This window comes from Chelmon rostratus, chromosome 9 (assembly GCF_017976325.1).
Source record: "Chelmon rostratus isolate fCheRos1 chromosome 9, fCheRos1.pri, whole genome shotgun sequence".
Taxonomy (NCBI): Eukaryota; Metazoa; Chordata; class Actinopteri; order Chaetodontiformes; family Chaetodontidae; genus Chelmon; species Chelmon rostratus.
This window is the reverse complement of record NC_055666.1, coordinates 21,539,367-21,554,167: the sequence shown is the minus strand read 5'-3', so window position 1 is coordinate 21,554,167 and position 14,801 is coordinate 21,539,367. Positions and strand designations below refer to the sequence as shown.

The 14,801-nt window shown below is 42.5% G+C and overlaps 1 protein-coding gene across 2 annotated transcripts in view; it reads left to right on the top strand.

Annotated features, from left to right (window-relative positions):
* The window catches only part of LOC121611128 (C-terminal-binding protein 1), a 33,450-nt gene extending 23,901 nt beyond the window's left edge, over positions 1–9,549 (top strand). For both annotated transcript variants that reach the window (XM_041943488.1, XM_041943487.1), the window contains 8 exons: positions 1,311–1,414; positions 1,828–1,930; positions 2,735–2,859; positions 3,763–3,852; positions 4,307–4,437; positions 4,930–5,057; positions 5,424–5,538; positions 6,527–9,549. In XM_041943488.1, coding sequence (XP_041799422.1) covers positions 1,311–1,414; positions 1,828–1,930; positions 2,735–2,859; positions 3,763–3,852; positions 4,307–4,437; positions 4,930–5,057; positions 5,424–5,538; positions 6,527–6,722 — 992 coding nt within the window. In that variant the 3' untranslated portion in view covers positions 6,723–9,549. The remainder of the gene's footprint in view (positions 1–1,310; positions 1,415–1,827; positions 1,931–2,734; positions 2,860–3,762; positions 3,853–4,306; positions 4,438–4,929; positions 5,058–5,423; positions 5,539–6,526) is intronic.
* The last annotated feature ends 5,252 nt before the right edge of the window (positions 9,550–14,801 follow it).

Here is a 14,801-nt window from a genome sequence, read left to right as displayed (position 1 = left end):
CAAAAATGACGGGCTTAGCCACGTATCATTTTCAGTTACTATTTAACTCCAGAGCTAATGTTACAAGCTTTTCACGGCAGGCATTTTGACATGTCAAACACATATGCGGCTCACACTAATAATTAACAATAATGAACAATTATCATCTTTCTTTGTTCACGTGCCAAGGTCATGCTGGGCGAGTTAGCTGGCACACCTAAATGGAAAAGAGCCATCGTTGATTTTAGTCGTTATGAGCTCAATTATGAGCATTTTAACTGATTTGAGAGCAGCTGTTCTGATACAAATAGACAGTCTTGTTGTCTGCTGTATTTACTCTTTATTTAACAGCAGTGGTGGAAGATGTACTCAGATCTTTTAGCAAAAACAGCAACACCACAGTCCTGCATTCAAAATCTTAGTTAAATGCATATTAGGTAACATTTCTGCATTAAAATATGCAAATGTCATTTCACTTGGTCGCCTGTCGGTGGCGTCACATGAGGAAGAAAGTTGGCCAACTAGCTAACCACTCTTTTTGCAAATTTCTTCTTGGAGATAAAGTATCTATCTATCTATCTATCTATCTATCTATCTATCTATCTATCTATCTATCTATCTATCTATCTATCTATCTATCTTTATCTACATCTTTTGTTGGTGTTGTTTTGATTGAGAGACCACATCGCAGCAGGAATTACATACATCAGAATAATATATATGACTGGATTATATTTAGTGGTGCATCAGTGTATAAGCACCACTAATGCTGCAGCTGGTAAAGGTGGAGCTAATTTTTAAAATTAATCCACAATAATACATCATAATTTATTAGTTTATATTTTGTATTAACAGCCTGCATCTGCAAAATAATGAGTAACTAAAGAAATAAATGCAGTGGAGTAAAACGTACATTACTGGCTTTCAAAATGCAGCTGGTATAGAGTAGCAAAAAAATGGAAATACTCGGGTGCACCTCAAAAGTTTACTTCAGTACAGTACTTGAGTAAGTGTAATTAGTTAAATTCCACCACTGCTCAATAACTAATTTGACTAAATCTCCTAAAAACTTTTTCCTGCTGCCGGTAGGTACTGCCATTTGAAGTACAGCTCAAATGCAGCAGCCAGAGCTTCACTAACACCCTGTATCTCCTTCCACCGAGCGGCTCTGCCATTTTTAAAGTTGCCAGTCGTGACTGTTGAGAAAACTGCTGACGCCACGCCTCGACTCTGCACTTCTCCACCAAAATAGCTTCCACCAAACTTCATCTCTCTCCTCAAATGGCCCCAAAAAGCTATTACTAATCCTTATCTGCTCTCTGGTCCGACAGGCATAGCTGTATGCAATATGCCAGCAGCCTCAGTGGAGGAGACGGCGGACTCCACGCTCTGTCACATCCTCACCTTGTACCGACGCACCACCTGGCTGCACCAGGTTTGTATCCCCGTGTGACTGATAAAAGGGACTGAAATAAATTGGTTTTAAGTGAACTAATTCTACATGTGTTGGTCCGAGGTGTTCGTTCAGTTATCACAATTTTAGTTTCGACAATTACTGACGGTTGTCAACTGACAAATCAGCAAAATTGAAACATTTCATTTTCTTTAGAACGTCGCTGTATTTGAAAGACGTTGATGTAAGATATAGAAGGTACAGCAAAATGATTTGTTCCTCAAATCAGTTCTAAGTAACAAACATTATTTAGACTAATCATGATGACAATATCTGACAGGACTTAGACTCATTACGTGCAGACTTCATGATATGTGCCTGGTGTGTGTTTAGATGTCATGTTTTTGCTGTCTGTGTGATATCTGCATGTAATGAGTAACTATTATCCGCGGCAGGCTCTCCGGGAGGGCACGCGGGTTCAGAGCGTGGAGCAGATCCGAGAGGTGGCGTCAGGAGCGGCGAGGATCAGAGGAGAGACGCTGGGACTTATAGGGCTCGGTGAGTGGCGACACACATGGCGCTGAATGTCTCTGCAGTGAGAGACACTTCGCATCCTGTTGCACAAACAAGGCGATGAGTCTACAGCTAATGCTAGCAGCTCTGCAAGGCACAGCAGGGCTTTGAGCTCAGTGGTAACATCGACATGCTGATATACTCGCAGTGCTGATGTTAAGCAGATAAACCATTAGCCATCTTAGCCTGTTAGCATGCTAAGAGCTGCTAATTAGCAGTAAACAGACTGTACAGCCGAGGCTGAGGGAAATGTTCTCGCTTTGACACGACATTTCACTCAGACAAAAACATTTCAACCAGCGATTCATCCTCTGAGGAGCATGAAAGACAGAGCTATGCTGCTAGCACGGCTAAAAATGTTTTCATTTTGTTCGATGCGTCTGATCTGGCGTGGTCTGTCCGTTTACATCGAGGCTGAGGAACAGAGCTGAGGTTTTTAATCAAAGGATTTTTCCCCTTCACCATTTTCATTTTGGGAAGTTTTGTCCCTAGCTCAGCTAAATTGGCTTCCTGCAGAGTTACTGCCAATAAAATATAAGCGGATTAACCCGAAGCAGAATGCAAATCTCTTCCCTGTACAGTCTGGAAGCTTTTTCAGTAATAATGAGCAGATGTGTGTAACCAAAGAATTATGTAATTTGTCAAAAAAGGGAATATTAGACTCACAGAAATGTTGACTGTTGTGTTTTTCCATTTGAATGTGTATTCATGTGTCTGCACTTTGTCTGAATGTGTGTGTGTATTAATGCATGTGCACCTCTATGCCTGTGGGTATTCCTGTGTTTCTAGGTCGAGTGGGCCAGGCCGTCGCACTGCGAGCCAAAGCCTTTGGCTTCAATGTGATCTTCTATGACCCTTATTTGGCTGACGGTGTAGAGAGATCCCTGGGACTACAAAGGGTCACCACACTACAGGTAGGGCACACACACACACACAAACACAGAAATCAGCAGCCTTCCCACCTTGTGCAGCGATCACGTGTTGGATTCATATGACTATGAAAGATTATTTAAAAAATGTTTAAACCCAGAAGCAGCCTTTCCACACATGCACAGCTTTAAGTCCAGCTTGTAGAGTGATTGTTTCAGTGCCTTTCCTGGTACAGCTAACAGACACTAACAGGAATATAGCAGTGGGAACATAAAAGAAGTGAAAGCTCATCGATTTCCTTTGTTTATTTTCTAAAAAAGCAAAAGCAATATCCTCAATGGTGACATTTAGAATACCGCTAGGCTGTGTGCTACTACCAGGGATGCAAGTCCAGGTCTTGTTCTTGCTCCAGACACTGGCTGGTTTTTCAGGGGGGATGCTGGCACGCTCTCATGACAGTGACAGATATTACTGTCACTGCAGAACGATTTCCACTAGACTCCCATTAGGATTTCAGCCACTAAGAGCACAGCACTAGCGTGGACTTTAAACCGATTCAGACTAAATCTTGCTTTCACTGACTGCGTCTCTCTTTGCTGACAAAACACCGCTTTCTCCACCATCCACCATGACACAATGTGCATTTACTGTCATGCCGCTTTTGTGTGTGGCCAAGGAGTGTCGCCCTCTTGTGCTCATTAACAGTATCTCTCATCATGTCAGTAATGAAAAACACAAATATACTTCAAAATTTATATTCATCCCAGTTAGTGACTAATAAAAATGCAGAACAGATCATGTTTACAGATGATCTGAAAGGTGATTTGGTTGAAAAGAGGACAGTTTTAATTCCAGTGTGAATCCCGTGTGAAGCTCCTGCAGCAGTGAGTGTAAAAACAGGGACTTGGATTTATCTCTGGCACACTTCTTTCTGTATTTCTTCTCAGGACCTGCTCTTCCACTCCGACTGCGTCTCTCTGCACTGCAGCCTCAACGAACACAACCACCACCTGATCAACGACTTCACCATCAAACAGGTGGATGGGACTGCAGCACACGCACAAACACACGCTTGAATGATTTATTTATCCCCACATCGCCACTACTACATCCCACGTTCATGAATATTAAAGAAGCAGATACCCAGGGAAGCCCACTACCTACATACAGATGAATGAATGCGTGCGCTGCATATGACGACTGATGCACAGTCTGCCGCTCATCTCCGCAGCTCATCCTACGGCTAGTTTTAAAGCCAGTTTTAAAGCTCTCTTTAAGTATGTCTGACCTTGCCAGAGGAGAGCACGAGAAAAGAACATTTCTCTACGGGGATCAATAAAATATAACGCATTTATTATTAGAGGGCCGTCTCGAGGAATCTCTGCACTGACAGCAAGAAACAAGCTGTTCAGGATAACTAGTGTTCATCTGTAATGCTTCACCTTCACCCAAGTAAATGACAGACTGCATGTGTGTGTATGTGTGTTAAAGATGCGCCAGGGGGCGTTCCTGGTGAACACGGCCAGGGGGGGTCTGGTGGACGAGAAGGCCCTGGCTCAGGCCCTGAAGGAGGGGAGGATACGTGGAGCTGCTCTGGATGTTCACGAGACAGAGCCTTTCAGGTAACACTCGCTGGCTTTTTAAACCGTCTTTATTTTGGGTTTAATGTTGTCGTTGAACTAATTGTTATCTGTTAAGCGCAATTTCCAGCACATTTGAATGTAAATCTGTATTTGTACATATAAATTTATTCTGTTGCAGCTCAAGAAAATGTGAATTACAGTTATTTGTCATGGTTATACTCAAGCACAATACTGATTACAGAATAAAGTGATGGTTGACTGACAGAAAACTAAATTACAGCAATTTTCTATAATTGTTAATTGAATATTTCTGGGTTTGGGACTGTTGGCACAAATCAAGCAATCTTAGGACATTACATTTGGATAAGGGAAAATGTGCGATAAGCGTTTTATTTTTACTTAATTGTTTTCATTTTCTACACTGAAAAATTAATTGCACATTTAAAAAAAATAACGTATAAATGAGTCAACGAGAAATACAATCGTGTGTTGCAGCTGCAGCTGATTGTTTGCCGTGTGCACATGTGTCAGTTTCAGTCAGGGCCCGCTGAAGGACGCTCCCAACCTGATCTGCACCCCACACGCTGCCTGGTACAGCGAACAGGCATCGCTGGAGATGAGGGAGGAGGCAGCCAGGGAGATCCGAAGGGCTATCACAGGTAGTATACACACACACACACACACACTCACATCATCATGGAAACACACATGCAATGATGGGAAACACTGCCTCTATTTTTAGGTGTCCTGCTGCAGCCGAGCATTGACCCATCCTTCCTGTTCTTTCTCTTGTCCTGTGGTTTCCCCTAGTGGCTCTGCCTTTTTACCTTTGTCCTGTTCAATCTTGTCTCTGTAGAAAACGGGTTAGTGAGGTAAAAATATCACACCTGCTTTGAAACGCAGCGCAGTGACGCTAACAAGATCCCCAGTGTGAACTGTAGCACACTGGACCGTTCATTTTTTATATATTTCAGCGCTTCACATCCCTCTCGCTCTCCTTCCTTTGCGCCGCCTCTGTTTTTCAGGTCGTATCCCGGACAGTCTGAAGAACTGCGTGAACAAGGAGTTCCTCACCCAGAACAACCACTGGGCAGGAGTTGACCCGGCCACCGTCCACCCCGAGCTCAACGGGGCTTATAGGTAATAACTGACATCAGGATAAAGAAGCCTGTAGTGGTCAGTACAGTTTAATTCTTTTCCCCTCCCAAACCTTGGAAAAGTGATTGATTGATACAATTTTTGCCAAATGTCTTGAAAATACAGAATGTAAACAGCCGTTGTCAGAAAGGTACTAATGACAGCAGATTTCTGTATTAATGGTTGATACATGCATGTTTCTGCTGTGTTGCAATTACATTGTGTTACTGCTATCAGAACTACACAGCATAAGCAAGAAAGTGCTTCAGTCTGCAATTACACCGATGGACTTGGCAGCCAACAGCCTCACTGTTCTGCTAAAACACTGAAACTATGTAAATGTCAGTACAGCTGAAACGATTAGTCAATTTAGCGGTTAATCTGAAGCTATTAATTGTCATTTTTCGAGCTGAATTGCCAAACATTCACTTATTCCATGTTGCCTGCTGTTAGGATTTGCTGTTTCTCTACATATTTTATGATAGTCAATGGAAAATCTGTCGCGTATGAAACAGTACAAGCAATCTTAAAATGCCAGCTTTGTCTCTGGGACTTTTTAATGTGGACTCCAAACCCCCTGATACAAACTGGGGGCTTGGAGTTTTAAAGACGTGGACATTTACTAATTCGTAATGGTGTCTATGAAAAAACTCTATTGAGCTGCATTATGGGAAGTGACTTGACTTGGGAATAAAATTCTGAACTTTTTCCCCCGCCTGCTTTGATTTTGAGCATTTTTTAAAAATCAAATCCCTCAAACTTGATGGAGGTGCAGTGTTCTGTGGTGCTAAAGCGTGCTACAGTAGTACGTCACTGAAGTATTCTGTTAATGCAGCTTTTTATGTATAAATGTTCAGTTCAGTTGTCTTGTCTACTGTTAAAGGAGGTCTGCTGCAATGTGTTTGGCTGTATGATCAAAACACAGTCGCATAATACTAACTGTTGTTTCGGTGGTGCTTTCATGACCCAGTTCTGCATCTCCCTCTCTCAGGTATCCCCCAGGAGTGGTGAGCTTGCCAGCCGGCGGCCTGCCGCCACCCGTTGAAGGCATTGTGCCCAGCGCCGTGCCCATCGCACACACCCTCCCGCCCGCCGTCACACACCCTCCTCATGCCCCGTCCCCCGGACAAAATACAGTCAAGCCACCAGAGGGCGACAGAGAGCAGCATCCGAACGACCAACTGTAGCCACACACACAAGCACACTACCACACACATACACGCTTGCCTGTGTTGTCTGGTGACCTGAGGAGGTTGGCATGGCAACCGGGATCATAGCGATCAGTTCCCTAGTGACAAGTTGTTATCAGACAGGTTCACAGAGTGTCAGATCGACAGGTTGAGGTCCCAATAACAATCGATTCACAACTCTCTGGCAATTGGTTCGCAGCAGCCAGCTCACACTCCAAAGAGGAGGAAGAGGATGATGCCCGTAAAGAGGATGATGATGAGGAGTGGATAGCTGTCAGATGCTCTAATCGAAGAGCAAGACAATTGTCCTCTGCTCCAACCGGAAGTCCCAAGAAAAGATGTATGTATAGATCCACAGGTTTATCTTCACATAACTACAGTTTAGTCGACTTTTAAACAGTTTTCTCCGCCAGAAGTTAAAAAAAAAACAACAACTATCTGTTGATTTGGGGAGAAAAAATACTGAATCAAATCTGCTGTCTTAGACTGTCGTGTGTCCAACGTTAGAGGGGCCCGTTTCATGTCTTTCTCTCTTTTTCTGTGTCCTTTCCTTAGTTTGATGTACAAGCAAAAGTAGTAGGTTATGAAATGAATGTAACCTGTCTGTGTACAGTTTTTAGACTTGCGGCAAAAAGACACTGATATTTGTATTCCAGTCTTAAGAAAAACAAGGGTTATGTGATCTCTCTATGTAGCCAAACTGGTTTGAGAATACAGTATCTGTTTTTTGTTCTTTTTTTTTTTGTGTCCCCAAAATTAACAAGCCCCATAAAAAAGAGGCAGCTTTTTGCACACCATCTCAGGAAATCAAGTTTCCGCAGTTGGTATATTGTTTTTTAAGATTTTTGGTTTCAAAAATTCCTTTTTAATGCCACTTAGTGCTTTTGTTTTTCTACCTGCTTGCCTTTTTGTGTCCCGCTACATTAGAGGAAGAACTTTAACAAGAGCTAAAGTTGATCTAATGTTCGCTTTTGTTTGTTGTGTTTAGGGGGCATGTGATTTTGCTCTTGGGACTTGTGTAAATGTTTGACCCAGACTGAGGGGGTTGTGGGAGAAAAGGCTGTAGGGAGGTGGCATAATGGTATGCTTGGCTGGGACGAGTTTTATCCCTCGTGGCTCATTTGAATTTACGAAATAATGTGGGTGGGTTAATTATTTTGGCGGACAAAGCAGGTTATGGACGACGCAATGCACTGAGAGTTTGTAGCAGCTTACGGTTCGAGAAACCGTCTCATGAAAGGTTATTATCTTTGTCTTCTTCATGTCTAATGATCCAGTACTTCCACTTTTACACATACTAACTGTCCAGGTCATGGAGTAACAGTTCAGAGCACCAAGGTTTACAAATTATGCGCAACATTGGTGAATCAGTGTGTTGCTTCATGCTGCTGTATCAGCGTTTGCCCTTCTAACGACGGATCTGTCAAATCTTGTGAAAAACTGCATCAACAAGCTTAATATATCAGTTATTTAACTAATCTGCATTCTGCCAAAGCTACTTTGAATTCCTGTTTGAAGTTAAACTCGCTTATACAGATGTGACATCCAGCTAAGGACAGCTAACGGTTACTGACTACAAGGAATAGTCGTGTTCTTGAAGATCGTTCAAACTTAAAAAAACTACGAGGCTCGTATACTTTGTAAAAGAGGAACGATCTGCTTGTGGGAGCAGCAGCGAGAGAGACCGCATATGCACAATAAAGACGTTTCATGATAGCATGTCAGAACGTACTGATTTCTCCAGTGTAGTATCCCTTTAACATTTCATGATGGGTCCTTCCTGAGTATACCGTTTCGCCACCCTCTGTGGCCTCTGTGTCTATGTGTACATATGGTGTTCTGCCTGCCTGTGTCAATGTGACTTGGTTGTATCTGTGTCTAAAAAAGCAGCACTGGGAGGAGGGGTGGTGGCTCATACTCTCCACAAGGCATCATTGCTAAGACTGCCATCTAAATACACAACTAAACACTATGTCAAAAATGCTTAGAACTTCAAATCTAAGCCAGCAAACTGAGACAATAATCTACTTTCACTGGTGACATTCCCACAATGTAAACAAGATGCCGATATCGCCACATCCGTCGTGAAATATCTGCAACTCTTTTTCTATCTGGAGTATTTATTACTGATTCCAGTTCACGTGTTGTTGATGTTAGCCGGACAGCTAAGTGACGGTGCTTTTTGGATCCCCTTCTACCAGCAGCTGAGTAGTTGAAAACAGTTCACTGTTGCCTACCTGGTCTTCTTCATGGTGAGGTAGTAAGAGTAGCAATCAGGGATGGAAATTTCACTAGCCATGAGTGAGTATATTACAGCCCGGGCTAGTGCCGAGCTCTCACTGGCCAGAATCTGGAGAGGGGCGTCTAGCACAGAAGGTACTGAGGTGACATTTAAATATCACCTTCAGACTAGAGCCCCAAAATCCTGACAGGAATGCTGGAATATTCAGACTTTTACTCGTAGTCTTTCCTCACCAGATGCCTGCCGATATGTGGAGGAGAAACTCTTTGCTAATACTTCTTAATATAAACTGTAAGCATTCCTCATTCAAACCGATGGGTGCCACAAGTAAAGACAACAGACTCGCTTTTCAAGTGTCGAGGTGCTCCTTGAAATTCCATCCCTGGTAGTAACACACAGTCCACTGTTGCCTACCTTGGTCCCCTTTATGGTAAAGTAGTAGGCGTAGCAATATACAGTATACATATTCTATATTCTACAGTAAATATCATTATTTTTGGTCAAAACTGACAACCTGACAAAGATATGTTTGTGACTGTATGCATTTGTATGAATTATTTTAAAAGGAAATAAACTGTGGAAAGGTGAGGTTCGTGTTTTATTCTCGAGCCGAGATCTGTTTGTTTCGACCGCGCTTTAGTCTTCACAACACTGTAAACTGTTCTGGTAGTTAGTATACAAGAAACCGCTTCGTGCTGACAGGAAATGTCACACAAGAGACGAGAACAGATATCAGGGCACCCGAGGCTGCCAATTAAAATCTGGAAACAAAGACGAAAGCTAAACGTCTATCAGAAGATTTAAGACTACTTGTTTTGATTTAGCTGATGTCTCCGGAGCCGACTCACCACCCACCGCAATTTGTTTTAACATTTTCCAGCCGTGATTCGTTGAGCTGAAGCTGATTTGGCCGTCAACGCGAAATGAATCAGCAGCTATTTAGATGACTGATTGATCCTTTAAGTCGTTTCTCAAGCAAAGATGAACAGAATTGATCAAAAGTGAAAACTGCAGCTTTCCCGTTGTCCCACATTGAAGTAAACTGAATGTCTTTGTGCTTCAGACTGTTGGTCAGACAAAACAAGACATATAAGACTTCAAATAGGACTCTAAGAGGTTGTGATGGCCATTTTTCACTATTTTCTGTTAGTTGCAGCCCTAGAAAAATAGCTCAATGTACTGAAGTACTGGAGTTTGCATCCATCAACTCTGAATATAAAGTTACTGGTTGATTCCATTAGATGTCACTAGAACAGCTGCAACAGTCTGGCCGTGGAGGAAGAAACACAAACCAGCAGTGACAACTGCATCTGCAGCAGCTCTGCTGCTTGTATCTGCTTTCCAGTTTAATTCATTTCTGCAATAAATCTGCATTCATTTTCGTATGTTCCTCGAGACATATACAGCGCGCCTGTGTCACATTAGTGCAGTGGTGGTGAACACAAATCACCAATCAGAGATCATCTCATCAGTATCAGATCATCCATAATACAGAATACTCATTAATAAAGTGTGAAGTGAAATATACTCACACTGTGGATTATACAGCAGAGAGCTTGCTATTGACAACATTATCAACACTGTACCCACTCTGTCAGTGATTTAAAGGCCTCAAGGTGAATCAAATGTAATCCAAAATGCTGATTCTTTTTTTCTTCCAGCTTCGTAAGCATCTTTACTGTTGCATATTTGCACTGAGGAAATCAATTGGATGTGGTCTTATTCTAGTTAGAAAAGCAAATGTCTTGTTTCATTCAGCAGAAGGGAAATGATGTATCCTGCATGCATGACGATCTATTTCCACTCAACACAGAATGGAGAGTCGCCAAGTAAGAAGACTCATCTACACAGAGATACATCAATATGTCAATATGGATCAGATGATGCAGTTTTATTCATTATTATAGTGATCATAACCAAAATAAAGGTAGAAATAAGACACATTTTAAATATTCAACAATCTATTCAGCTGTGAAAAGTTCAACTTCTGCTGTCTTTGTCAACTGGAGCAATAGAAATGGTTGTCAGCTGTATGCTGCCAATCATGTGAGACCTCATCTTGAACCGACTATCGCCGATTTCTGACACGAGACATGGAAAAACCTCTACAACACCTCTTCATCTTTGTTTTTCTCTTAACCTATCACTCTTTTGCTCCCTGCATAAACCCAAATCCCTCCATCACACTCTCCCTTTCTCTTTGTCCCTTCCTCTTTCCTCTCTGGTTCATCCATTCGAGGTTACGGCCACTGGAACAGGCTCTCCAGCAGCTGGAAACTCACGACGGTTTAATCTAAACCTCAGGAAGCAGGATGGGAACCAGATGTATTAAAAGAAAAAAGCAAACAGGCAGAGGGCACGTTTTGTTCAGCTTGCACGGGGACCTCCAAAGGGCACTGTGCAAAGGGGAAGAGACATTTTCATGAGGCTGCTGGAACTTTTAGAGAGGAAATAAGTGTCTGCTTAAACCTCAGGACCAGCGTTAGTACCGACCGCGATCGGGCTTAAATTCAAAGTTTAGAGACATTGTTCAAAACCCTCAGTATGTTCTAAGCAGACACATCTTCCTGTCCCTCTCCTGAATGTGGACTAAGCTTGAAGATTTAAGAGATGCTGGCTTGTTGGAAGAACTGGAAAATTCAGGGGAAGGACAGGTGAATGACGAACACTCTCCGCTCCTTCAGGAAATACCATCAAGCTGCCCTTGGGCAAGGCACTTAACATTAATCCGTGTTGGAGTATAATCCTGTTTTACAGGGTTCAAGTGGGAGACTGAGGCTCTTTTCCTTGTTAAAGCCTTGGCTGTCAGACAAGACAGCATGAGGCTTGAAGGGGCCGAAACTCTGCGAGGTTAAATAAAGCAACTCCTGCATATGGACAGAGCACAAGAGAGGCCTGTTCCAAACAGTGAACCTCTGAAAGGTTGATGAATGGTGGAAAACTTATTTTTAACTAACTTTTACCTTTTTGTCACTTTAAATTTCCACTTAAAACATAAAATACACTGTCTTTGTTTCTACAGATTGTTCTAGCACACCACTTACAGGATGCTTGCAGGCATGAGGCATTTTGTTCACAAGAATTAATTCTAACCAAGACTTAATTATGCAGGCAGGTCGGTCGCTATTAGCACGTTTATGAGCAGCACAGTGACCACACGACTGACCTTTAGTGAGGATCTCACTGCAGCGGATTAGGAATAATTGTTGTTTACAGGTAAGGACCTGACAATAGTTGCAAATTAATATTGCTCCCAACCCCAGACAGACACTCTGACCCTACCTAATTATGGTTTTGTCCCTTGCAGTGATAGTATCCAACATCATTCTATACAGCAATCGTGTTATTGTCATCAAATCCCACGAAAGACTGAAGTATGTCTGCACCACGGACAGCATTGGTTGTTTCGACCAAAGAAAAATATATATATATAGAATAATTGATATTAAATTCAGTGCCATTTAGGATTAATTCTGTAATTCTATTGTTTTTCTGCCAGATTATTTTGCAGTCTAAATGTATTCTTTATTGCTTTTGAACTGCATTAGTATACTGGGTATTGACAAATGCATATATCAATACAATACTGATAATCTGATCATGTCTATTGAGCGGAAAGTTAAGACAAAGCAGCTGCATGCAATGGATATGAGTGGCAACAATGCAGGTGCCTTGACTGCAGGCGAGCAACAATAAAGTGAGACGACAGTTTGACAGTTTACCCGCCAACCTGTTGACCTCTGCTCAATCTGCAGCTGCTCCACTTCCGTGAGTTTCATACAAAGTGATAGAACGAAAAAGCAGCTTTAATTTCCAGGCCACACACTTGGATCACTTATGACATGCTTCATTCCTTGTTGTGTCAGATTTTTACGCTCTCTGTTGAAAGGAGTGACAAAGGCGTACAGCAAGTGTGTGTTTGCATGAAGTGGGTCCAGGCTTTAACACGTGAACTGGTCGATGATGGACATGGAGGAAATGGGGGGATTTTCACCCTTCCTCTTTGCATCTCCCCTTCCTCTCCCTCTGCTCTTCTCACCTTTCCCCTCACATCTCCTCACACCTCTCTGCGGTTTCTTTCTCCTGACATTTTCTCTCCTCTGCTTTATATTCTGCTCTGCTCTCCCCTCGACTGGGCGCAGTCCAAATAAAGCCAAACAAAGGATTATTATCCACAAAAATGTGGTGGAATACAGTGGCCGCCCTAACACTGAGAAGGTGAGGCACCCTGCTGAGATGAGTTCCCCACCAAATGCAGGATTTCCATTAGCATTTATTTAAGTGGCAGGTTTCAGTATCCAGTGGTTCCACATACTGTTTCACAGGTCCCTTCCACCCTGCCAAGAAAAATGTCTGGTGGTTAATAAACACCAGACACGTGCTTGTAAATGCTGGCCGCTGCCTGGAAAGTGCCAACTCCACTGGCTGCTTGGGCTGGTCACCATTATTTTGTTGGTGGAAAGAAAAAACGGTGCACTTCTGCTATATTGTCTGAATTTATCCATTTTTACAGTGATAACTGGCCGCCACTGTGTAACACATGTAGAAAATGTGTCTCCATATTACAGCCAAGCTACATCATTAAAATGGATTGTAAAATATCAACAACAGATGGGATAACACACACTCTTTTTTTAGCACTGACTAGTTTTTGCAGCAGCCGTTGCCAAGATGCTGATATGGGGATACAGCTCCTGCAAGAGACCGTCCATTTGCAAGAGAGATTTAAACCCTTTGACTGCATCTGTCGGCCATAACGCCAAACATGCAGGGTTTTCTTGATTTTATGCCTCTGAATGCCTCACTCAACATTTGTGGTTTTAATAAGTCAAAAGACTAGCTCTAACTCCAGAGCTGGGTCTGTTAAAGTAGATTATACTGTTATCTCTGGCCTAACAGGTTTTGTTAGACTCACACAATGCTAGAAGATACTGTGCAACAGTTTAAAATAAACAGACTGCTGGATAGAACCGGCGCTGCTGGAGAAACCGCAAGGAATCAAATGAGAGGACAAAGCTTATGAGAAAGACAGCTAAAGATACAAGCAGAAAGGAGGGAGAGAAGATAGAGGAAATGAGAAGAGGATGGAGAACGATGAAGAGACGAAGGGTGCTCTACTGAAATAACGTCTTTTCTGCTTTAATACTGCAGAAAAACACCTTTTAAAAAACGTAAAATCAGCTTTTTTCCATCATTATGTTTACATTTTTCAGTGGGAGTCCTGGTCACGTTTTCGCATTTTCCCTCAACGTGTTATGTTGTGTGTGTGTGTGTGTGTGTGTGTGTGTGTGTGTGGGTGTTTATTAGCGTTTCCCAAACAAGTCTGTGAAGGTGGTGACCCACTTTCTGCAGCCAACTCTCCGGGGTTTTCTGAGCTGGGAGGAGCTGAGGCTTGACAGATGCCATGTGGTTCACATAAACACACACACAGAGAAAAACACACACGCACAGGTAGATGTGTTAATTTTTAACTCCAGCAAATGTGGTAGACAAGATCCCCAGGTCGGATCCCCCACTGAGGTGAGGGCTGAAATCAACACGTACGAAACACTTTGTTTATTTGCTGTGTTGCACATAGTTATAAATGAGGAAATTTGCAACTTTCTTTGAAGTGCACAATGGCCAGTTCAAGACAGGGCATGCCAAACTGACTGTGGGGTAGAAGAGGTATTACAGCCTCACTCTGGGGCATCCAAGCCATAGGACGTTTGGCTGTGGTAGCCCCAGAAGTCATCAATATATTGCCATATAATAATAGGATACTGGCTATAATCCGAGGGAACAATTTCCAGTGAGAGACATGCTATCTTATCTTAGAGACATTTTTTATAGAT